General features: G+C 48.7%; 1 protein-coding gene across 5 annotated transcripts; it reads left to right on the top strand.

The window, feature by feature from the left end:
- The first annotated feature begins 8,425 nt into the window (after positions 1-8,425).
- Positions 8,426-23,372, top strand: MARCHF2 (membrane associated ring-CH-type finger 2). 5 transcript variants are annotated; one of them, XM_025293372.3, is made up of 7 exons: positions 8,426-8,581; positions 12,628-12,696; positions 13,432-13,659; positions 15,955-16,044; positions 18,051-18,246; positions 20,222-20,431; positions 22,531-23,372. In XM_025293372.3, exons 3-7 carry the CDS (start codon positions 13,484-13,486, stop codon positions 22,684-22,686), a joined length of 828 nt encoding a protein of 275 aa, XP_025149157.1. In that variant the 5' UTR covers positions 8,426-8,581; positions 12,628-12,696; positions 13,432-13,483; the 3' UTR covers positions 22,687-23,372. The 5 variants fall into 5 exon arrangements, with proteins under 5 accessions (XP_025149157.1, XP_025149161.1, XP_025149159.1 ...); XM_025293376.3 differs by lacking the exon at positions 22,531-23,372 and adding an exon at positions 21,431-21,556; XM_044948069.2 differs by having other exon boundaries at positions 8,443-8,581; positions 12,596-12,696.
- The last annotated feature ends 495 nt before the right edge of the window (positions 23,373-23,867 follow it).

Genomic DNA, 23,867 nt, shown 5'->3' with positions numbered 1-23,867 from the left:
AAGTCTTTCTGGAGCCTCTGTGATGACCCAGGCCTGGGGCACATATCTGAGAACAAGAATATGTGTCCCTGTGCCCTTGGGGCGGGTCACAGTCCTGCAATGCTGTTTCGATTACAGTGATTTAATAAGCACAGTGTTTTCTCTCTGTGCCAGGCACTGCTCTTAAGTATTTTTTTAATGCTAAAATACACATAATTACCATAAAATACATACATCATAAAGCATGCCATCTTAAAAAAGAAAACCATCTTAACCATTTAAGTATATGGTTCAGCGACATTAAGTATCATATTGTTGTCCAACCATCACCACCATCCATCTCCAAAACTTCACCCTACAAAACTCAAACCCTGTCTCCACTAAACACTAACTCCTCTTTCTCCCTCCTCCAGCCCCTGCCAGCCACCATTCAACTTTCTGTCTCTGTGAAATTAACTCCTCTCGGACCTCCGACTCCAGTGTTCTTGCCTGGAGAATCCCAGGGACAGGGGAGCCTGGTGCTGCTGTCTATGGGGTCACACAGAGTCGGACACAACTGAAGCGACTTAGCAGCAGCAGCAGGGACCTCCTATATGTGGAATCCTCATTTGTGACAGGCTCTTTTCACTGAGCATCACATCCATCACATCATCCACATTGTAGCAGCTGTCAGACTCTCCTTCCTGTTTAAGGCTGTATGGATATTCCATTTTTTGTGCATCCATTCTTCTGTGGATGGGCACTTGGGTTGCTTCCATCTTTTGGCACTTGTGGATCATGCTGCTATGAACACAATGGTACAAATATCTGAGTTCCAGCTTTCATTTCTTTTGAATGTATACCCAGAGAAGTTCCCTGGTGGCTCAGATGGTAAGGAATCTGCAGAGTGGGAGACCTGGGTTGGGAAGATCCCCTGAAGAAGGAAATGGCGACCCACTCCAGTATTCTTGCCTGGAAAACCCCAGGGACGGAGGAGCCTGGCAGGTACAGTCCATGGGGTTGCAAAGAATCAAACATGACTGAATGACTGATACACATACACACACACATATTTAGAAGTGGAATTGCTGAATCACATGGTAATTTTGTGTTTAATTTTTTGTGGAATTGTGTTAACCTAAATAAACTGATATGTAAAAGAACATGATACCACACACAAAAAATAAGTCTTTAACATCTCATTTATATACTATTTACAGCAGCCCTAGGAGGTAGGCATAACTTAATAGCCCCAATTTAGAGATGGGGAACAGAAGTGAGTGACACCCCAAGGGTCCCACAATTAGTAAGAAGTGAGCAGATTTCAACTTTGGAGCTGGGTTTATAGCCGCTAAGCTGCGGGGCTTTACCCAATGTTTAGTGAGTGTCTACCATAAGCCAGAGGAGAAGGCAGTGACACCCCACTCCAGTACTCTTGCCTGGAAAATCCCATGGATGGAAGAGCCTGGTAGGCTGCAGTCCATGGGGTCGCTAAGGGTCGGACACAACTGAGCGACTTCACTTTCACTTTTCACTTTCACGCATTGGAGAAGGAAATGGCAACCCACTCCAGTGTTCTTGCCTGGAGAATCCCAGGGATGGGGGAGCCTGGTGGGCTGCTGTCTATGGGGTCGCACAGAGTCGGACACGACTGAAGTGACTTAGCAGCAGCAGCAACCATAAGCCAGAAAGCCCTAATAAATGGAGAAGATGCCCAGATAAAAGGCTGGGAAGAAGCATACCAAATTTTTTTTTTAATTTATGGAAAAATTTAACACATAAAAGTGGACAGACTAGTTTAATGAATCCCCATCAGCCCACCACCCAACTTCAACCCATCTAATTTCACCCTAATCTCCTGTTTGCAAATCCCCAACATGCTCTCGCTATCAATATTTCTGTGTGTTTATCTAAAATACAGGCTTTTAAAAACATCACCTCAATACTATCATCCCACCTAAAGAAATGAGCAGTAATTCCCTAATATTATCAAAGAGCTAGTGTTTGCTTTTCCTGATTGTCTTATAATTTGTTGATGATTTATGTGACTCACGGTCCACTGGCTCCAATTGGTTGGCACTTTTCTTTGATCACTTTTAATGTACACATTCTCCCCCTCTGATCCCTCTGTTTCCCCCCCCCCTTTTTTTTGCCTTTAAACTTTTTATTTTCTTTTAATTTTTAAATTTTATGTATTTATTTGGGTCTGCACTGGGTCTTTGTTGCTGTGCACAGATTTTTCTCTAGTTGTGGTTATCAGGGGATAACCTGATTTTTCTCTTGTTGTGAAGCCCAGGCTCTAAATGCGTGGGCTTCAGTAGCTGCAGCAGGCAGGCTCAGTAGCTGTGGCGATAGGCTCAGTTGCTCCATGGCACCTGGGATCTTCCTGGACCAGGGATCAAACCTGTATCCTCTGTACTGGACCACCAGGAAAGTCCCTATTTTTAAAACTTTTATTGGAGTACAGTTGATTTACAATATTGTGTTAGTTTCTGCTGTACAGTAAAGTGAGCCAGTTATTATACACATTCAACACATATCCACCCTGTTTTACATTCTTTTCCCATATAGGTCATTACAGAGTATAGAGCAGAGTTTCCTCTGCTATACAGTAGGTTCTTATTAACTATTTTATGTATAGTACTGTGTGTATGTAAATCCCAATCTCCCAATATCCCCCCTTTTTTTCTGTTAAATAAATGGGTCATTTGTATTGTAGTTTCTTGTTTATGGCATCCCTACAGTGTCTTTTTGCTTTTTAAAAATTCTAGACAAAATTCTCATAACATAAAATTCACCACTTAAGAACTGTTTCAAAAATACATTTGGTGGTTTTTAGGATATTCAAAATGTTGGGCAACCTTCACCACTATTTAATCCAGAAGTTTTCTACTACTCCAAAAAGAAACCCAGAACCCATTAAGCAGTTACTCCCTCCTCCTCTCTCCATCCCTCAGCCTCTGGCAATCATTAATCTGCTTTCTGTCTCTATGGACACAGGGTGGCATTGATGTGTCCCACTGTCCCCCAAATTTCCTGTAGATGAATGTTCAGTGGCAAGTGGTGTCCAACTCTTTGTGACTCCATGGACTGCAACTTGCCAGGTTTCTCTGTCCTCCACCATCTCCTGGAGTTTGCTCACACTCATGGCCATTGGGTCAATGATGCTATCTAACCAGCTCATCCTCTGTCACCCCCTTCTCCTCCTGCCTTCAGTCTTTCCCAGTATCAGGGTTTTTTCCAATGAGTCAACTCTTCCCATCAGGTAGCCACAGTATTGGAGCTTCAGCTTCAGCATCAGTCCTTCCAACGATGTAAATGAATAGTTAGATCTAGAGGTTGATTGGATTTAGGAGTGGACACTTCGTAGGTAATATTGTGTACGTAACCCAAGGTGGCAGGTAATGTCAGTGCGTTTCTCATTCATGGTGGTAGCAGCTGGTGAGAAGCATCACCTAGATTCATAATCTGTTAAGAGTTACAAAATGATAACTATTGTTTATTTTCAAATCCTATCCTTCTTCATTTACTCTTTTTTCTTTTCTAAAATTATTTCCTTTTGCATTTTTATTTATTTTTCTTATTGGAGAAAAATTCTTATTCCTTTATAATGCTGTTTGTAAAGTTTCTTCTTTTCAACAATGTGAATAAGCTATTAAGTATACATATATCCCCTTCCTCTTCTTCATTTACTTTTGAAATACATATGTAAAGAGAAATTTCCCTTCATATGTGGTTACCTGGAGGTACAGATGGTATGTGTGTGTTTGTGCTAAGTTGCTTCAGTCGTGTCTGACTCTTTGTGACCTTATGGACAGTAGCCCACCAGGCTCCTCTGTCCATGGAATTCTTCAGCAAGGATTACTGGAGTGGTTTACCATTTCCTCCTCCAGGGCATCTTCCCGACCCAGGCATCAAAGGCAGGCAGGTTCTTTACCAGTAGTGCCACTTGGGAAGCCCCACAGATGGTATAAGCCAGTGTAAATAATTAATTCTCTATTTGCCTGTCAGTTTTCAAGGTCCATAATTTTTAAGATTTTGAGTTGGTTCCCAAGTAGCCTTCAAAAATGACTGGTGGGTTGAGGGGAGGGATAAATTGGGAGGTTGCAATTAACATATACACACTACTAGGCTTCCCTGGTGGCTCAGCTGGCAAAGAATCTGCCTGCAATGCAGGAGACCTGGGCTCAGTCCCTGGATTGGGAAGATCCCCTGGGGAAGGGAACAGCTACCCACTCCAGTATTCTGGCCTGGAGAATTCCATGGACTGTATAGTTCATGGGATTGAAAAGAGTCAGACACGACTGAGCGACTTACACTTCACTCACTCCATATATAAAATAGATAAACAAAGGAGAATTTACTGTATAGCACAGGGAGCTCTAGTCAATATTTTGTAATAACCTATAAGGGAAAAGAATATGAAAAAGAATTTATATATGTCTGTGTGTGTATATAACATTCTCAGCCTCCTGATACATGCACTGGGAACACAGTATCATTTCGGTGGTTTCTGTCCCTAATGAAATATTAGAGAAATGCAAATTGAGAGGCTTTCTACAAAATAACTAGCCAGTAATCTTCAAAAATATCAAGGTCATTGGATTCTGGACAGATATCACATCCAAGATGTGTGCTTGTCCCCTCGGTTTGTTCAGCGCTGTAAGCCATGACCGGTTCCCCCACCCCCGCCACCCCCAGAGCTTTAAGGAAAAAGAACATGGTTCAGGGAAGGATTGTCTCTTAAAAAGAAAGCCAAAATCTTCCCCCCACCTTTTTTTTTTAATTCCACTGGCCTGGGGTATGTCCGTTTCTGTTTTCTCTTTTTCATTCCTGCTACCACAGAAAGCAGTTCAAACCATTTTGAATATCAAGTAACATTGATGTTATCATCTTAAGAAAAAAATACCCATTAAAAAGTTTGGGAGAAACTCTGTGGCATGTAACTCTGCAGTTAGGAGTATGTCTCAGTGCTTTATCCACCTTTAGATGAAAATCTTTATGTCGTATGTACCACATATATCATTAAATAATTTTTAATTATGATCTGAGGCATTCCAGTAATTTAATTTCTCTGTCCTTTTAAGTGTAACTGGAATTCTTTTAATTTATATCACTTTATCATATCAATGAGTTCAACACCTTGGGGAAAAATTGACAGTATGCTGTAAAAATCTGCTAGTATTAAAACAGAGCGTGAATCAGCAGATACTGGAATGATATGACTACAGTCTTTTGCATCAGTTGTGAATCTTTCCTAAGTCTCATAGCTGCTTATAAATCTAAAGTATACAAATTGGTGTGGAAGAATTTGTAAAAATGGAATTGCCTTAAACAGTTCGAAGTGACAGCAAGTTTTTTGTTTTTTGGCACATCAGTGAACAACTTTCCTTCTTGTATTAGTTTAAACTAAAGAGGCAAGGTGATCTTCTCTCTTTCCTGGTAGTTCCAAAGTAATTCAGAACAGAGACGTTCCCAAAGTATTTGCAGCTGGCATCTGAAGGATGACTCCGTGGTTGTTGGAGTCACCCCACACACTGTGTCTTTAGATCTAATCTCTCCTACCTTATTAACTCTCAGGCTTATTGAATGGCTTCCTTTCAGGTTTGGTTAATTTCTCCCCTCAAATGCATGTCAATGTATTCTCAATAAGCTATATTCCCAGCAATCAATAAATGGACATATGTAAAAAAATATATATATCAAGGTCATGAAAGACAAGGAAAGGATGAGGAATTGTTCCAGACTGCAGGAGACTGAATTACACAGCAAAATATAACAGGTGATCCTAGAATGGAGTCTGGAGCTTTAAAGAACTTTATTGAAACTTTGAATGGGATTTGGGAACTACCTGGTGATACTGGATCAATATTAATTTTCTGATTTTGAAGATAATACTATAATTATGTAGAAGAATGTATTTTACTTAAGAAATAAGCCCTGGGACTTCCCTGGTGGTCCAGTGGTTAAGAGTCCACCTGCCAATGCAGGGGACATGAGTCCCATCCCTGGTCTGAGAAGATCCCACTCTCGAAGGGACGACTAAGTTGTGTGCCACAACTGCTGTGCCTGTGTGCTGCAACTATTGAAGCCCATGAGTCTAGAGCCTGTGCTCTGCAACAAAAGAAGCCACCGCCATGAGAAGCTGGTGCACGACAACTAGAGAATAGCTCCTGCTTGCTGCAGCCAGAGAAAGCTTGAGTACAGCAACGAAGACAGAGCATGGCCCAAAATAATTAATTTTTAAAAAGAAATAAACACTGAAGCATTAAGGGTTAATGAGACACCATATATCTATTTTATACTCAAAGGATTCAGAAACGTTAACAATTGAGGAATCTGGGCAAAAGGTTTATGGGAGTTCTGTGCATTATTTCTGCAACTTTTTCATCAATTTGACATTATTTTAGAACAAAAAAATTAAAAACCCAAGTGCATGAAGTTGAACATTTGCTTCGTTTTGATCTGCAATCATGATCTTTATTGAGGGTGAAATTGTCTAATTTGTGGCCAATGGAAGCTGCTAATTGGTTCCCATTGACATTATGTTAGTAGGTAATGTCTTTGATAACTCCCTTTCTGGTGTTTAAAGATGTGCCATGTTCATCTGTACATCCCCGACTCAGTCTGTTGTTTTCTTCAATATTCCTAGCCTCTTTCAAATGGAAATGGTATTTAGAGACCACTGTTTGGGCTTATGGGGGCTTCTGAAGTGGTTTGGTGGTACAAAGAAAAAAAAAATCTACCTGCCTATGCAGGAGACATGGGTTTGATCCCTGGGTCAGGAAGATCCCCTGGAGAAGGAAATGGCAACCCACTCCAGCATTCTTACCTGGAAAATTCCATGGACAGAGGAGCCTGGTGGGCTACAGTCCATGGAGTCACAAAGAGTCGGACACGACTGAGCACAACTGGGACTGTGGGATGCTTGTTGCAGGCTTTTCAGTGGACACAGGCAGCAAATGTTTGCTTTTTATAAAGATGAAATGTATCGTGATACTCCCAATTCAAATTCAAGACCACAGGTTTTTTTTTTTTCCTTTAATGTGCTCAATCTTACATCTGTGCCTCCTTCACTCCCTATGAAAAACCCAGTTCTTGATACTGACATAATCACTCCTTTGCTTTATCCCAGACTAAGTGTGCAACAAGCTCAGAATAACCATTTATCACCACCACCACCACCATCACTATATTGAGTATGGACAGTCAAATTCTGGTGTTTTAAAGTCACTAGTTCATCTCTGGGTTATTTTGTCACCAATTGGATATACAGGTTAATTCATTTTATTTCAGTTTTGTTTTTTAGATATCTTACATTTAAAATTTTGTTTTAAAGTTATATAAAATATCTACATGGTTGTAAAATTGAATGTATAAAACAAGGTACAGTTTTAAAAGCCTAGGTTCTGGGACCTCCCTGGTGCTCCAGGGGTTAAGGCTCCACACTTCTAATGCAGGTCACAGGTTCAGATTCCTGGTGAGGAATCAGTCCAGCCAAAAAGTAAAAAAAAAAAAAAAAAAAAAAATTAAAAAGTGTAGCTTCTATTTTGTCCTTTCTATTCTACTTCTCTCTATAGGTAACCTATATGATTTATAATTCCATTTTTTAAAAATATAAGCCAGTACAACACGAAAGAATTTGACTAAGAAAGAATTTGACTAAGCTGGATCTACATACTCAATAAAGGCAGGGGAAGAAAGGAGTATTAATGAAATTCTCCATCCCACCTCAGACACTTTGCATGTGACAGTGTCAGTTCAATTGCTTCTTTAGGGAATTACTTTTGAACTTTCCAAATATTCCGTGATATGCCTCTCTCGCTCGCTACAATTTATCACCTTTGCAATTAATAATTACATTACTGACTGTTTAACGTCTACTTCACCCCCTACACTGAGATCCGTGAGGGCAGCACTATTTGCCATATTAAACATTGTGTCCACAGCGCCTAGCAGAGTGCCTGGCTCATAATAGACCCTCTTATTGATGTTTATTACATCTAATCAATTAATTTGTTGTATATATGAATGAAAATGAATGATGAATAAATGATGGCTTTAGGCTCTTCCACGGCCCCCTAACCTCTCCAGGTTTCTGTTTCCTCTCTGTGAAATGTGATCAGATGGTTCATCCCGCCGCCAGAATTGATGAGACGCTTAAGGGAGGTGAGGAACACAAATCCCTCTGCTGGTGTCACGTTGAATTCGGTAACGGTTTAATTTATTAACTGGTCGTCTGCAGGTGGCGCCACCGGCCCCGCTCGTGCCCCGAGTCGAGATAGGGCGGGGTCGGGAATCGGGGGCCGGGACCGAGGTTGGGGCGGAGCCAGGACGCGGCAGGGGAGGAGTCAGTAGCTGCGGCGCAGCCGGGCCTGTGCGGCCCAGAACGTCCCCGTCGCCTGTGGCCCCGCCTTCCAGGGCGGGACATCCATGACAATTGGCCAATGTAGGCGAGAGGTGGTCGCCATTGGCCCGTGACACCGTCGGCTCGGCGGGCGGTGTCCAGACGCAGGTACCGGCCAGAGCGGAGCTAGCGGTGCTGACGGGACCGGCCGGGCCGGGACCAGGGCCGGGGCGAGCGGAGGGGCCTGCGCGGCCGCCCGGCCCGGCCGCGGATCAGGTGGGCACGGGCGGAAGGTTGGGGTGGAGGGGTGCCGTTCTGCTGCATGGCCCAGAGTTCGAGGCCCGAGCCCGGCCCCCTGAAGGACGGCCAGGCTCGGACCGTCGGCCTCAGCCTTCCCAGCAACTAGGTGGTCTCAATTTCCGTCTTTGTAGAAGGCAGGAGGTCTCCGGGGGGCTGGCGCACAGTAGGTGCCTCTCTGAGCCTCAGTTTCCCCATCTGTGAAACTAGGTCATCCCAGGACCAACCTAACGGGGGCTGTTGTGAAGATTTAGGAGGTGCAAACGAAGAAAGCGCCCTGCGTATAGTAGGCGGTCAATAAGTGACCTGTCACCTTCCCCAACCTCCTCCTCAGAGGGGCTCTGCCAGGAAAATAGTCAAGATGATGACCCAGGCATTTGCTTAGCAGAGAGCCTGGCTGTTAGTGGGTACTCAAAACAGGACAGCCAGAATTTATAGGTTTAGTCCATTTAATCCTTTAGTGACAATATGAAGTGGAAGTACTAGAAATGTTCCCTGCTGTGTTGCTGTTGTTTAGTGGCCAAGTCGTGTCTGACTCTTTTGCGACCCCCATGGAGTGTAGCCCACCAGGTTCCTCTGTCCATGGGATTTCCCAGGCAAGAATACTGGAGTGGGTTGCCATTTCCTTCTCCAGGGGATCTTCCTGACCTAGGAATCGAACCCACATCTCCTGCATTGGCAGGTGGATTCTTTACCACTGAGCCACCAGGGAAGCCCCTCTCTGCTATACAGGTGAGGAAGTCAAAGCTCAGAGAGGGCCAGCTTTTTAACCAGGGCTACATAGTGAGTAAAGATCAGACCTGGGATTAGAGTCTGGCCTCCAGTGCAGGGCTATGCAAGTGCTGAAGGGCACACAGGAGGTTCTCTTTGCTAAGTGAAGAGGAATGAATGCATTTCACAGACTACACATTTATCCTAAAAAAAATAACTGTGAACATTTGTTGAGTGCTTACTGTGTGCCAGGCACTGACTGTGCCTTGTGTTATCAGACCCTCCCAACAGCTGTCTGTAAGCTGAGGACAATAATTATCATAAGAGCTAAAATTTATCAACTTATTCATTCTTATGCATATATGAGCTGGGTCTCATTGCAACCCCCTGTTATACAAAAGAGAAAACTGAGGCCCAAAGAGTGAAGCAACTGAACTGAGACGACACTGTGGGGGAATTAGGGCCATCTGACTCTTCTTCCCTCAGTTTCCTGCCCTCAGAAAAAAGAAGCTGTTCAAAATGTTGTGGTGCCCCCGTGCCACCCCAGACAAGCCTAGCCAAGGACAAGCTTTGCTGGAGGAATTGAGCCTGAATTGACCCTTCTTCTTACGAAGCCCTTCATCAGACTCAGTGCACTAGCTTCATCAACTTATTTGACAAAAAAGGAGAGTGAGGCCCAGAGAAGCCAAGTGACTTGTCCCAGGATACACAGCATCAGCACCAGAGTCAGGACTTAAAAGAACCCAGATCTCTTGGGTGCCAGACCCACTCACTGGACTAAGTTCAAATCCTGCACTGTCCCAACTTAGCTGTGTGATCTTGGGCAAATAACTGCCCCTCTCTGAGCCTCCTCAGCTGTCAAATGGGGGTAGTTATTGGACTTCCATCATAGGTTTGTTGTGAAGATTTAGTGAAATCCATCTCCTGGGCACTGGGCCAAGTTTGCTGGAGGCGTTGGCTTAGTCACCCCTCCCAGCAGCCCCAGAGCTGAGTTCAGCCTGCAGCCACCCTACCCTTGCATCCAGGCTTGAGACTGGCCTCTCCTGAGCCCAAGCCTCTGTGCTTTGCACAGATCTCCAGCCTCTGAAGATTTCTGGTTCCCATCTTGGGTGCTGGCAGACCAGGGTCTGGGGATCAAGGGACTGGCTCTCCCACCCTGCTCTTACACAGAAGAGGGGCTGAGGAATTAATGCAGGAACTGTGTACCAGACATTGGATCAGGCGCTGGAGATGACTGATGGTGGAAGACAGATGTCATTTAAACAGCAGATGAAGAAATAAGAACATTAATGGGACCTCCCTGGTGGTGCAGTGGTTGGGACTCTGTGTTCTCATTGCTGAGGGCCTAGGTTCAATCCCTGATCAAGGAACTAAGATCTACAAGCCTCACCATGTGGGCAAAAAAAAAAGAAAAAGAAATAAGAGCATTTCAGAGAGGGACACATCTGTGAGGGCAATAATGTGGACATGAGTAGCACTTCAACCAGAGTGATCAGGGAAGGCCTCGCTGGGGAGGTGACCTTTGAAGGAACATTTATAACAACTATTGGAGTTCAATAAACTCAGCACAGTGCCTGGCTTGTAGTAGGTACCTTTTCTTTATTTTTGATTTTTATTGTTTCTTAACACCATTTTGTATTGGGGTGTAGCCAATTAACAACATTGTGATAGTTTCAGGTAAACAGCAAAGGGACTCAGCCATACATACACATGTATCCATTCTCCCCTCAAACTGCCCTCCCATCCAAGCTGGCATATAACACTGAGCAGAGTTCTATGTGTTATATAATAGGCCTTTGTTGGTTATCCATTTTAAATATAGCACTGAGGTTAGGTACATTTTAAATATATATATATATATATATATTTTTTTTTTTATATATATATATTAGGCTTGCCTGGTGGTGGCTCAGATGGTAGAGAATCCGCCTGCAATGCAGGAGACCTGGGTTTAATCTCTGGGTAGGGAGGATCCTCTGGAAAGGGAATGGCAACCCACTCTAGTTTTCTTGCCTGGAGAATTCTATGGACAGAGGAGCCTGGCAGGCTACAGTCCATGCTGTCGCTGAGCTGGGTCTTAGTTGCAGCATGTAGGATCTCTAGTCAAGGCTTGTGGGATCTAGTTCCCTGACCAGGGATCCAACCTGGTCTGCCAGCATTGGGAGCCCAGAGTCTTAGCCACTAGACCACCAGGGAAGTCCCACCAGTTACTTACAGTAGCCACTATTATTTTTTTTCCCAAACTTTTTGTTTTGTACTAGGGTATAGCTGATTAACAATGTTGTGGTAGTTTCAGGTGAACAGGGAAGGGACTCAGCCATACATATAACATGTATCCATTCCAACACCGCCCCCTGCCTCCCATCCCAGAACCAGCCAATAAGGCTTGTGGGTTTCCCTCTGAGAATTACATGAAAGTAACAGAGTTTCTCTCATCGGAGCAGGCACATAACATTGAGCAGAGATCCCTGTACTCTACAAAATGTCCTTGTCAGTTATCCATTTTAAATATAGCAGTGTGTACATGACCTTCCCACTATCCCTAACTATCCCTTCCCCCGGCAACCATGAGTTTATTTTGCCGTAGCTGCTAGCATCATTTGGTTGATTTGCAAGCCTTGCATGAGCAGATTTTACCAGTGTTGTTTTGGTTCTGTTATTGCTTTTCCCCTGACAATAAAAGAAATGGTAGAACTTAATGCATAGGAGCTGTGATGGACGCCCAATTACTTGCAGAAATGTGAAGGCCAATCCTTGGAGGGGCAAGAGGCGTGGAGTCCCCTCTGCAGCCTTTCCCTTGGGTAGCCCAGCAACTTCCCTGCTGGCCTCACTTGGGAGGGACAGCAGTGTGCACGACGTGGCAGCCTGGCCACTGGCCTGTGGGTGTTATCTCGGTCATGCAGCCTTCCTCGCAGGCTCCTCCTGCCTCTGGGCTGACACTTGCTTATCTGGCTGACTGTGTGGCCCCACTTAGGAGGCTCAGAAGGGCCTGTTGGACCCAGAGCGCTTCTGGCTGAGCTGTTCAGAGATTGTTGATCCGGCAGGAGACTGTCCTGGTACACAAAGTTAGCCAGTGACTTGCACTGCTTCCCTCCACCCCTCTTTGGATCTCAGAGTTTGACTAGCAAGGGTGGGTAAAAACCAGTTGTGTGTGTATGGGGGGAGTACCTTGCTGAGTGTTTCTGGGGTCTCTGAACCACAGTTCCTGGGGGCAGATGGTGGAGGGTGAGATAAGTTTGGGATGGGGATCCTAATCTCTGGGGCACCTGTATTGGCTTCCAGAGGCCTCAGTCCCTTTCCTGAAATTCTCACAGGGAAACACACAAGCCTTGCTGGTTGGTTCTGGGATGGAAGAGGAGCTTGCCAAGGGTTCCTGCTGACAGGTCAGACCCTGGGGTGGGGAGGTAGGGGGATGGAATCCTGCTGAAGTCAGTCCCCACCCTCACCACCAGAGCAGACTTCAGCTTGCTGCCTGAGGCTCTGGCTATCTCCCATGGCCTCTCCTTGGGGACAGAGGCACTGCTCTAAGTGGTTGCTCTTCTGGGTGGGGACAGACACTACCCCATTCTGGACTACCACTTCCTCGATAGCCTGAATTATCAAGAAACTCAGAGCCCACAAGAAGCCATGAACCAGCAGGGTCAAAATGACTCACCATCCTGGTCATTTGGGCCAAGTTTGTAGCTCAGTTCCAGCCCACTCCATGGCGGGCTTATCCTTTCTGAGTCCAACCCTGGGAATCCAGTCCACGGGGAACAGTTTCTCCATGGTTTTGGCAGGGAGGGTTCTGGCCCTAGAGAGCACCACGCACTGGGCCTACCACACAGATGGTATTCAGTCACTGTTAGCTACTGCTATCCAGGCTGGAAAGGTGATGTCCTGCATGCTTTGTCAGCCAGACTAGGCTGGCCTTTCTTAGGAGAGCCAGGGAGAATATAGCCAGGCCCCTGAGATGCGCCAGGCCTTTCCTGAGTTGCACGTGTGACCTGACTGAATCCTCATAGCCCGCCTCCAAAGGCCCATCTTAGAGATTGTTCAACCGCAGCTCAGAGAGCTGGCTCTGGGCTGTGTGTGGCTCGCTAACCTTGCGCTTGATCCTCCTGCCAGCCTCTCCCCAGGCTCCTGGGACCATGGGCCTTGGGCCCTGAGGACACAGGGCGCCCTGTGGCCATGACGACGGGTGACTGTTGTCACCTCCCCGGCTCCCTGTGTGACTGCTCCGACAGCCCTGCCTTCTCCAAGGTCGTGGAGGCCACAGGCCTCGGACCACCCCAGTATGTGGCCCAGGTGACTTCAAGGGACGGCCGGCTCCTCTCGACTGTCATCCGGGCCTTGGACACACCAAGGTGAGTGGTGACCGAGCAGGAATTGATGCTTTCACTTGCTTCACTCTCCAGCCCAGTTAATTCCCAGCCCCGCTCGCAGTCAGAAATCCCAACCACCTGGGACATCCCAGGCAGTCCAATGGTTAAGACTCCACGTTTTCACCACAGGGGTCGTGGGTTCCATCACTGGTTGGGGAACTAAAATCCCACACGCCGAGTGGTGCAGCCAAAAAAAAGGAAAAGAAAAATTCACCACCTAGAGGGGCCAGGGAGGCAAATAAATCAGCGAAAGGGGCCCAGTGAGTAATCACCACATGGAAACTGGGTAGACAGGTCAGATTCTTCAGGAAAAGCTGAAACTCCAGATTACTGGGTGAAATTCGGAGATCTGATGTTGGTGAGTAGTTCACACCTTGGGGAGGCCGCACAAGGAAGTAGCTGGTAGTGCTGGCTGTGGCCTCAAGGTACCTGGGCCTGGGGCCCACGTGGGATGGGAGCCTCTCTCCGTGTAGGACTGGGAAAAGTTGCTGCTCCCCTGTATCTCTAACCTGGGGCACCTTCTTGCTGAGTGGTTCTGAAAGTGCATGGCCACGGTCCCCATATATTGCTCACAAGGGGCTTTGCCACCTCATAATGCTTCCCTGGTGGCTCAGTGATAAAGAATCAGGAGCCACAGGTTCGATCTCTGGGTTGGGAAGATCCCCTGGAGGAGAAAATGGCACCCCACTCCAGTATTCTTGCCTGAAAAATCCCACGGACAGAGGAGCCTGGCGGGCTACAGTCCATGGGGTCGAACACAACTGAAGCGACTGAGCATGCAAAGTTTTCGATTAATGTACTTAAACCTCGGTGCCAATCTTCCAGACACATGTGTGAGCTGAATCTGCTTGGTTCACCAACTTATCATCAAGGGAGAGAGATTTAAGGAAACCCCATGTGTGCGTGCTAAGTACCTTTAGTCGTGTCTGACTCTTTGCAACTCCATGGACTGTAGCCCACCAGGCTCCTCTGTCCGTCGGATTCTCTAGGCAAGAATACTGAAGTGGGTTGGCGTGCCCTCCTCCAAGGATTCTTCCCAACCCAGGGATGGAACCCTGGTCTCTTATGTCTCCTGCGTTGGCAGGCGGGTTCTTTACCACTAGCGCCACCTGGGAAGCCCAAGGAAACCCCACGCCAATTTAAATCTGCCTTAACTCATTAAGATTTAAGCTGCTGCTGCTGCTGCTACTAAGTCGCTTCAGTCGTGTCCGACTCTGTGCGACCTCATAGACGGCAGCCAACGAGGCTTCCCCGTCCCTGGGATTCTCCAGGTAAGAACACTGGAGTGGGTTGCCATTTCCTTCTCCAATGCAGGAAAGTGAAAAGTGAAAGTGAAGTCGCTCAGTCGTGTCTGACTCTAGCGACCCCATGGACTGCAGCCTGCCAGGCTCCTCCGTCCATGGGATTTTCCAGGCAAGAGTACTGGAGTGGGGTGCCATTGCCTTCTCCGAAGATTTAAGCTAGCCACCAGTTTTTCAAGTCTAATGTATTACCATGATGTTTCCTTCAGATCATCAAATTCATAAACTTTTCCTTCTAGTTTTTTTATGGTTAAGAGATAATGTACAATTTACCCTTTTGGCCACTTGAAAGTGTACTGTTCAGTGGCTTTAAGTGCATTCATGGTGTTGTATAACCATCACCGTCATTCAGCCCCACAACTTTCTTTTTTTAATATTTATTTATTTATTTGGCCCTGTCAGGTCTTCGTTGCAGCACTTGGGATCTTCACTGTGGGTCACAGACTCTCCAGCTGTAGCGTGTGGGCTCCGGAGCACACGGGTTCAGTAGTTGCGGCACACTGGCTTAATTGCCCTGAAGCAAGTGAAATTTTAGTTTCGTGACCAGGAATCGAACCCATGTACTCTGCATTGCAAGGCAGATTCTTTTTTTTTTTTTTTTCATACTAAGCAGGCCCGACCCTGCTTAGCTTCTGAGATCAGAGGAGATCGGGAGCCTTCAGGCTGATATGGCCGGAGCCTGCAAGGCAGATTCTTAACCACTGGACCACCAGGGAAGTCCCTCCCATAACTCTTTTGATCTTGCACTCTGTCTTCACTAAAACACTCACTCCCCCTCCCCCTTCCTCAGCCCCGGGGCTCCACACCATTCCTACTTTCTGTCTCTGGATCTGACTTCCCCCTAGAAAACGTTCAGAAGTGGAATTCGCCAGTCTTTGTCCTTTTGTGACCGGCTTCTTTCACTGAGTGTCACGCCCTCAAGGTTCATCCACATGGGTAGCAGGTGTCAGAATTAATTCATAAACTTTTCATTCAGACATACAAAGAAGCAGACGGAAGCCTTGCCGTGTTGTGGAGGGAGCCCAGTGCTGGGCCCCTTACAGGTCTTTGCCTTGCCTGAGCCCAGGTGAGACTGGAGGGCTCCTTCTGGGCTTCCTCCAGGGTCTTGGTTTTTCTGTATGCATCTCCATCAGACCCCTTGAGTCAGGAAGGTGTCTGTGCCACGTGACCCAGCCTGGGAGTGAGGGGACCCTTGGCAGGCCTAGGGGGTTCCCAGCCAGAGCTGCCAGCATGGGGGTGCGGAGGACTTCTCCCTCCATGGGGTTCCCATGGGGCACCTTGCCCCACCCTCCTTTTTGACACCTGCGGAAGCTGAGGCCTGGAGAGAACTGGATACCTGCCAGCATCACTGGGCATGGCTTCCATTTCCTTTCTTGTTCACATCTCTCTTCTGTGGAGCCTGCACCGGGCAGCCCGACAGCGGCCTGTGGATGTCTCACCCACTCTCCCATCCCGTTTTCTCCTCTCCTGTTTCCTCTGCATGATTTTCCTGCCAGAATTTCAAACAGTAGAGCCCACTTCTCTTGCCCTACTTCTGGGGGCAGGCAACCTAGTGGTTCCGGGTTCACAGGCCTTGGAGCCACTTCCTGGGTTCAAATCCAGTGTGACTTGGCACAACCAAGTCAACCTCTCGATACCTCAGTTTCCACATCTGTGAAATGGGGGCAATAACAGCACCTTCCTCCCAGGCTCCCTGTGAGAACGAGACAGATTAACCCCGATGTTGCCCTTTGAATGGTGCGTGGGACCTGATCAGCGCTCCATCACAGTCAGTGTGTGCTTTGCTTACCCATATTTCATTTTCTCTGAACTTGAACCTCCTATGTAGGGTTCCCCGGGACAAACCCCCCAAACCAATGTGACTCGCCCTCCTGGTCCTCATTGCTTCTCTACTTTCTGGCTTGGCTCATAGAGCAGGGATATCTTTCCTGTTCACTCACTGTGTGTCGGGAACATGGGATCAGGGTGTGGGAGCACAGGGGAGCTGGGCAGGCCCTTTTGATGTCGGAGGAGAAAGCATCACCCCATGCATAGGACCAAGGGCCAGCAAGCAGACCTGAGGTCAGCTCTCAGCTCCTGGGTTTCAAAGCAGCTGGGCCCCACCCCCACAGCAGGGACACTAAGAAAAGGAGAGAAAGTTTCCTAGGGGAAACTGGCAGTGTTGTCTGGAAAACAGCTCTCCTTCTCCACTTTCTTCATGTGTTCCTGCAATCCACTTTCTGGGCAGAAATGTCTGGAAAACAATGACTCATGTGCTGGACAGCCTCTGGGCCCACTAAGGCCATGCTCCTGGTCTCTTGAACTGCCCCAGGAAGGACCCAGAATCCCCTGAGACCATGCTGGGGCAGAGACTTCCCTGAAATGGGAAATGGCTTCCTGTAGATGCCTTTTTATGTCTGTTTTCCCAGCCTCACTAGAGTGGAGGAGCCCAGGAGCTCTTCTGGGACGCACAGGTTTCTCCGGTGGCATGGCCTTCAGGTGTGGCTGGATCTGGTGCTTCTGATGATGTTCTTGAGAATCTGCCTCTCCCTACCTTTTGGCTCTGTGATCCTCTGTTTTAGCATCATTTGCAGACTCCAGGTGGAGCCTGAGCTGCTGCCAGCAGCTCCAGACTTACATCAGCCATGCTGCCTGTAGTTCTGGAGTTTAGAAGAATTTCAGAAATCAATTCCAGTGGCTCTGCATCACATGTGACCAGAGATGTGTGGTGTTTTGATTGGTCAGGCCTGGGGTCATCAGGGGTGTCCTCTTGAGATTGGGGCAGTTGCCCAGCACAGTCAGAGTAGTGGTATAGAAGGAGGAGCAGACACTGGGCAGGCAGGTACAAGTGATGCCTACCCTGGGCCTAAAACGATGCTGCAGGAACCCGGGGGGGCACATCACTCTACCTGTGGGAGTCTGGGAAGGCTTTCCAAGAGAAAAGGACATTTGGAGCTGGGCATTGAGGGATGAATAGGGGTTTGCCAAATAGCAGTATATAGGGGCAGCACTGAGCTTACGATCCAGGGCAGAGTGAAGCAGGAGCAGGCAGGAGGCTCAACCATTACTCATGTGTCCCATCTCTGTGTCTAGCGATGGTCCCTTCTGCCGGATCTGCCATGAGGGGGCAAATGGGGAGAGCCTACTGTCTCCATGTGGGTGCACTGGCACGCTGGGCGCTGTGCACAAGAGCTGTCTGGAGAGGTGGCTTTCCTCATCCAACACCAGCTACTGCGAGCTGTGCCATACAGAGTTTGCAGTGGAGAAGCGGTCCAGATCTCTCACAGAGGTACGCTTGGGAGCCAGAGGCCGGAGTTGGGAGAAGGGAGGAAGGCAGACATGGGGCCAAAGGAGGAAATGGCCTTGGAGGATCCTAGTGGGCTGGGGAAGCAGCTTCTCTAGAGGGAGGACCCTCTCTCCTCTCCCCAGGGCCACTTCTGCTGATGGGGGTGGGAACTGGGCCTGAGGTTCCAGATCTGACAGGTCCTGTGCCCCTTCCCTGCTTTGGTCACTTCAGGTGACCCTAGAGCTGAGACCTGAGGAACGAGGAGCCCCACCCTGGGGAAGGACAGTCCTGGCAGGGGGCACAGCAGGTGTAAAGGCCATGAGGCCTCCTTTGAGGAGGAGCTTGGTGTCCTTGGTCAAGGCCATGTGGCTGGAGAGAAGGGAGTTAAAGGAGGAGGACAGTGGCCCTGAAGGAGGGGTGATGACCTGGCCGGGGGACTTTGTGGGCCAATCCCGAGAGCTCAGCTTGAGTGCAGTGGGTCGGGGTCGAGACAAGGTATTTCCAAGTGTGGTGGGAGCCACACGGCTTCCCAGAGCAGTTGCTGCTCACCAGGGTGCCCTCCAGACTCCTCCCTGCCCAGCCTGGCTTGGCATGGGGCATCTGAGAACTACAAGGGGTGATGTCACTGGGCTGAGGTGGGGGCTCCTGGAAGAGCCCCTGGCCCGCCTAGGACCTACTCTTAAGAGAACAGTGGGAGGGCAAGCCGGCCTGTCCACACAGCTCACCCTCTCCCCACTACCCATTGTGTGGAACACATGCTCCCACCCCAGGGCCTTTGCACATGCTGTTTCTGCAGCCTGGAGCATATCTCCCCCATTCCTCATGAGGTTCCTTCTGCTCAATTGGGTCTCTGCAGCCATGGCATCCCACTCCAGTACTCTTGCCTGGAAAATCCCATGGATGGAGGAGCCTGGTAGGCTGCAGTCCATGGGGTCACTAAGAGTTGGACATGACTGAGCAACTTCACTTTCACATTTCACTTTCCGGCATTGGAGAAGGAAATGGCAACCCACTCCAGTGTTCTTGCCTGGAGAATCCCAGGGACGGAGGAGCCTGGTGGGCTGCTGTCTCTGGGGTTGCACAGAGTCTGACACGACTGAAGCAACTTAGCAGCAGCAGCAGCAGCAGCCTTACCTCTTCAGCATAGCAGTCCCCACCCTGATCATTCAGTCATTTCATCTCTCCCCCAACCAGCAGGGAAGCCGCAGGCAGGGATTCCTACTGCCCATCATGTGTGGCAGGCAGTGTAGCATAGCAGCCAAGGACACACAGACCCTGAGGCAAGACTTCCTGGGCTCCAGTTCTGGCTTTGTAGACCATTAGCCATGTGAGTTTGCACAAAGGAGTCAGCCCCTCTATGCCCTCTGTTTCCCCCATCTGTAAAATAGGCATGGGACTTCCTTGGCAGTCCAGTGGTTAAACTCCACACTTCAACTAGGGCCTCCCAGGTGGCTTAGTGGTAAAAAAATAAAATAAAATAAATAAGTCTGCCTGCCAGTGCAGGAGATGCAAGAGATGCAGGTTCGATCCCTGGGTCGGGAAAATCCCCTGGAGGAGGAAACAGCAACCGGCTCCAGTATTCTTGCCTGGTGAATCCCATGGACAGAGGAGCCTGGTGGGCTACAGTCCATGGGATCACAGAGAGTCAGACACGACTGAGCTTCCACTGCAGGAGGTGCAGGTTCTATCCCTGGTCGGGGAACTAAGATCCTGCAAGCCTCGTGATGTGGCAAAAAAAACAAAACCAGGGGCAGAAATGCCCTGCACCTACCCAGGCCTGTCCTGTCATCATCTCAGAAAGTATCTGAAAGAAAGAAAGGATTGTAGGCGGCAAGGCAGGAGTAGGGTCCTGCAGGAACAGTGATGAAGATGGGTGTCTGCAGAGAGGGCCCTGATGCCCCATCCCCTGGCATAGGCTTGTAGCAGGGCAGTGTGTGGTGGTCCCTCTCACCGGCTCCCCCTCCCTCCTTCCCTGCAGTGGCTGAAGGACCCCGGGCCTCGGACAGAGAAGCGGACGCTGTGCTGTGATGTGGTGTGCTTCCTGTTCATCACGCCACTGGCCGCTATTTCAGGCTGGCTGTGCCTGCGGGGGGCCCAGGACCACCTCCGGCTCCACAGCCATCTGGAGGCCTTGGGGCTGATCGCCCTCACCATTGCCCTCTTCACCATCTATGTCCTCTGGACGCTGGTGAGTGGCAGCCAGCAGGCATCTGGGAGCAGACAGGTCAGGGGCTTGGGCAGTGACTTGGATGGAGCTGGGGTGGGGGACGGGGCGGCACTCTGCCTGCCTGGGCTTGTGGCTGGACCGTGGGGTGGAAGCAACTCCCAGCATCTCATGGAGCTCCAGATTCCAGGCCGGTTTGAGGTCCCAGGAGCCAAGCGTGAGGCTTCTGCCCGAGGAATGCAAGATCACAGGATCACTTCAGCTGAGTGCAGGCCCCACTAGCCACGAGTCCTGTTAAGACTGGACTGTCTGGGTTTTGGGGGCAAGGGGAAGGGAGAGAGGCAGAGAGCCACTGGAAAGACTGTGGGAGAAAAGGCAGAAGAATGAGAGAGACAGAGAGGACGATCAAGAGACTGAGAGAGACTTCCTGGCAGTCCAGTGGTTAAGGCTGCCAGTGCAGGGGACTTGGTTTGATCCCCGGTCAGGGAACTAAGGTCCCACAGGCCATGTGGTGCAGCCAAAAAATAAAAAACAAAGAGATTGAGAGAAAAGGTGACTGGGGTTGGGAGAGAATGAGTGTGGTGGGGGTGTTGTCCCTGGGATCTGGCAGTCATGAGAACCCTCACTCGGGGGGGAAGGTCCCGCAGATAGAACCACAGCTATGGGGGTGCCCCCTCCTCAAGAATTATTTGCCAGTGCACCCACCACGCAGATTTCTTAATACAAGTAGGATGCATCATAGGTCCTGCTTTGCAGTCTGCTTGTTTTCACTTTGCTAATATCCTTTAAAAAAAAAAAAGGCAGTCACCCAACAGTCCTTCATTGTGTAAGTGTGCTATATTTATTTAACTAATCTCTTTTGATGGACACAGGGATTATTCCAATTTTTTTTTCCTTCTCCTTTATTTGCTGTTACAAACAGTGCTTTGGGTGCCACCCATGCAAATGTTTCTTGGAACTTCCTTGGTCAAAGAGTAGGAACCACTGACATTTACTGGGGAAAAAAAATTTTTTTTTTAACAGATTTGATTCATTAGAGCAGTTCAAGGTTTAACAGCAAAATGGAGCGGGAAGTACAGAGTTCTCCAAAATCCTCCCCGACACCTGCCCAGCCTCCCCCACGGTCAACGTGGCACCAGAGCGGCAAGTTCATTAGTCGATGAACCAACACTGACGCATCATCACCCAAGGCCACAGTTTACATCAAGGGTTCAGTCTTGGTGTGGAACAATTTGTGGGTTTAGACCACCGTATAAAGACATGTATCTCTCACTATGGGATCATACAGAGTGTTTTCACCACCCTAAAAATGCTGTGCTCTGTTTATTCATCCCTCCTCCCACTGTGATCCCTGGAAAACCGCTGATCTTGTTACTGTCTCCATAATTTTGCCTTTCCTTAAAAATGTCATAGAGGTGGAATCTCGCAGTAAGTGGTCTTTTTAGTGAAAGTGCCAAGTCCTAACTAACCACTGGACCACCAGGGAATTCCCTGTAGCCTCTTCAGATTGGCTTCTTTCATTCAGCCGTATGCATTTAAGATTCCTCCATGTCTTTTCACAGCTTGATAGCTCATTTCTTTTTAGAGCTGACTAATAGTCTAATGGGCTTCCCAGGTGGTGCTTAGTGGTAAAGAATCCACCACCTGCAAATGCAGGAGTCTCAAGAGACACAGGTTCGATCCCTGAGTCGGAAAGATCCCCTGGAGGAGGGCACCACAACCCACTCCAGTATTATTGCCTGGAGAATCCCATGGACAGAGGAGCTTGGCAGGCTACCATCCATAGGGTTGCAGAGTCAGACATGGCTGAAGCGACTTAGCATGCACGCACGCAAGGGGCTGTATCACTTCACTGCCACCTTCTGAGAAACAGAAAGGGACCACCCCCTCTACACACACACACACACACACACACACCCCCTTGGCAGGGCCCTCAGTGCTGCTGGGGAGGGTCCCTGGGCGAGTGAGTGGGTGTATGTGCTCTGTCCATGTGAGAACTGCTTTGATGCTGCCGCTGCCTTTGGAAGCAGGGGCCTGGTGCTGATCTGGGACAGGGCAGAGGCCCCAGGGGCACTAGTTTTCCAGCCACTGGCCCTCCCGCTCATGTCCACCCTGCCCTGCAGGTCTCATTCCGCTACCATTGCCAGCTGTACTCCGAGTGGAGAAGGACCAACCAGAAAGTGCGCCTGAAGATGCAGGCTGATGGCTCCGAGGGCAGCCAGCACTCCCCGCTGGCGGCCGGACTCCTGAAGAAGGTGGCTGAGGAAACACCCGTGTGAAGGCCGGGCCGGCCTTGCTGTCTGGGCTGGAGGCAGCTGGCAATGCCCTGGTATTCAGAAGGACAGAAACTGCCTGACCCTTCCTGCAGGGCCGGAGCGCTTCTCAGGCCAAGAGATGCCGAGCGGAGGAGCCGATTCTGTGATTCCTGAGTGAAGCTGTTTTCAGATTGATTTTGCACACTCTTGTACACGAGGATGATGAACGGACAGATGTGGTCCCAAGCTCCGGATGGAGCGGGCACCCTGATCTCATTCTGAAGTCTCCCTGGCCCCTCCTGGGCCACCAGTCGCGGCCAGAGGCAAGTCTTGAGTGCCCCTCAGGCTGGGAGGCTCTGCAGGCTTCTTGCACTTTCCTGCACCTGGCAGGCTCGCTTTCCAGGCACCCTTGACTTTATAACGTTGCACCACATTTCAGAACACCCCCTCCCCTCCGAATGAATAAAAGGAGCCCCTTGCTGGACAAAACGGACTTGTCAGTCACATTTCTGAGACCTCAAAGGGAGGGCCTGGGACCGAGGGGGGTCAGGGACTACCCAGAGGTAACAGTGGCAACAGCAGATGCTCCCAACTGGTTTGAGGGATCCATTGTGAAATGCAGGGCTAGAAGCAGTGTCTGAGTTTTCCAGGGACAAGGAGGTAGCAGGGCTATGTAGTAAATGATTTAAAATAAATATACATGAGAAGAATATGTTTCACTTCCTGTGTATTTCTCGTGGGTTAGATACCATGCTAGGCCCTTCGCACTCACTAATGTAACATCCACACTTATGGAGGGTCACCCCGAATGTGGCCCAGTTCTAAACCTCAACAGACATCTGCCCTTTAACCCCCTCTACCATTATCAGCAGAAGGAATGGCTATTAACCCCATTTTACAGACAAGAAGACTGAGGCCTAGAGCAAGGCAGCCTTTGTTTAAAGAAGTGGAATTCCTTAGAATTTCACTATAACAACTCCAGGAAGTGGAATTGGGGCTTGACCCTGGGGTCTGCATGGCCCCAGTGCTGGCCTCTGTGTTTCTCCTTGAGGAGGACCCAGGTAAAGAAGCCGAACATGGTTATGCTAACTCCAGCACCTGCTTCCTGAGGAAACTTCTGAGCTTTTTACACTTGATAGTTCTTTGCTTCAGGCCACATTGAATACTCAGAGCACCCCCCTGAAAGTGGGTTCTGGGCGGGGGGG

Source organism: Bubalus bubalis, chromosome 9, assembly GCF_019923935.1.
Source record: "Bubalus bubalis isolate 160015118507 breed Murrah chromosome 9, NDDB_SH_1, whole genome shotgun sequence".
Classification (NCBI taxonomy): Eukaryota; Metazoa; Chordata; class Mammalia; order Artiodactyla; family Bovidae; genus Bubalus; species Bubalus bubalis.
The sequence above is the reverse complement of the archived record's forward strand: the minus strand, read 5'-3'. Positions and strand labels throughout refer to the sequence as shown.

Coding starts and splice junctions, on each gene's coding strand:
- MARCHF2 (XM_025293372.3), top strand. CDS start 13,484: ATGACGACGGGTGACTGTTGTCACCTCCCCGGCTCCCTGTGTGACTGC. Junction 16,045..18,050: donor TTTGCCTTGCCTGAGCCCAG/GTGAGACTGGAG, acceptor CTCTGTGTCTAG/CGATGGTCCCTTCTGCCGGA. Junction 20,432..22,530: donor TCTATGTCCTCTGGACGCTG/GTGAGTGGCAGC, acceptor CCTGCCCTGCAG/GTCTCATTCCGCTACCATTG.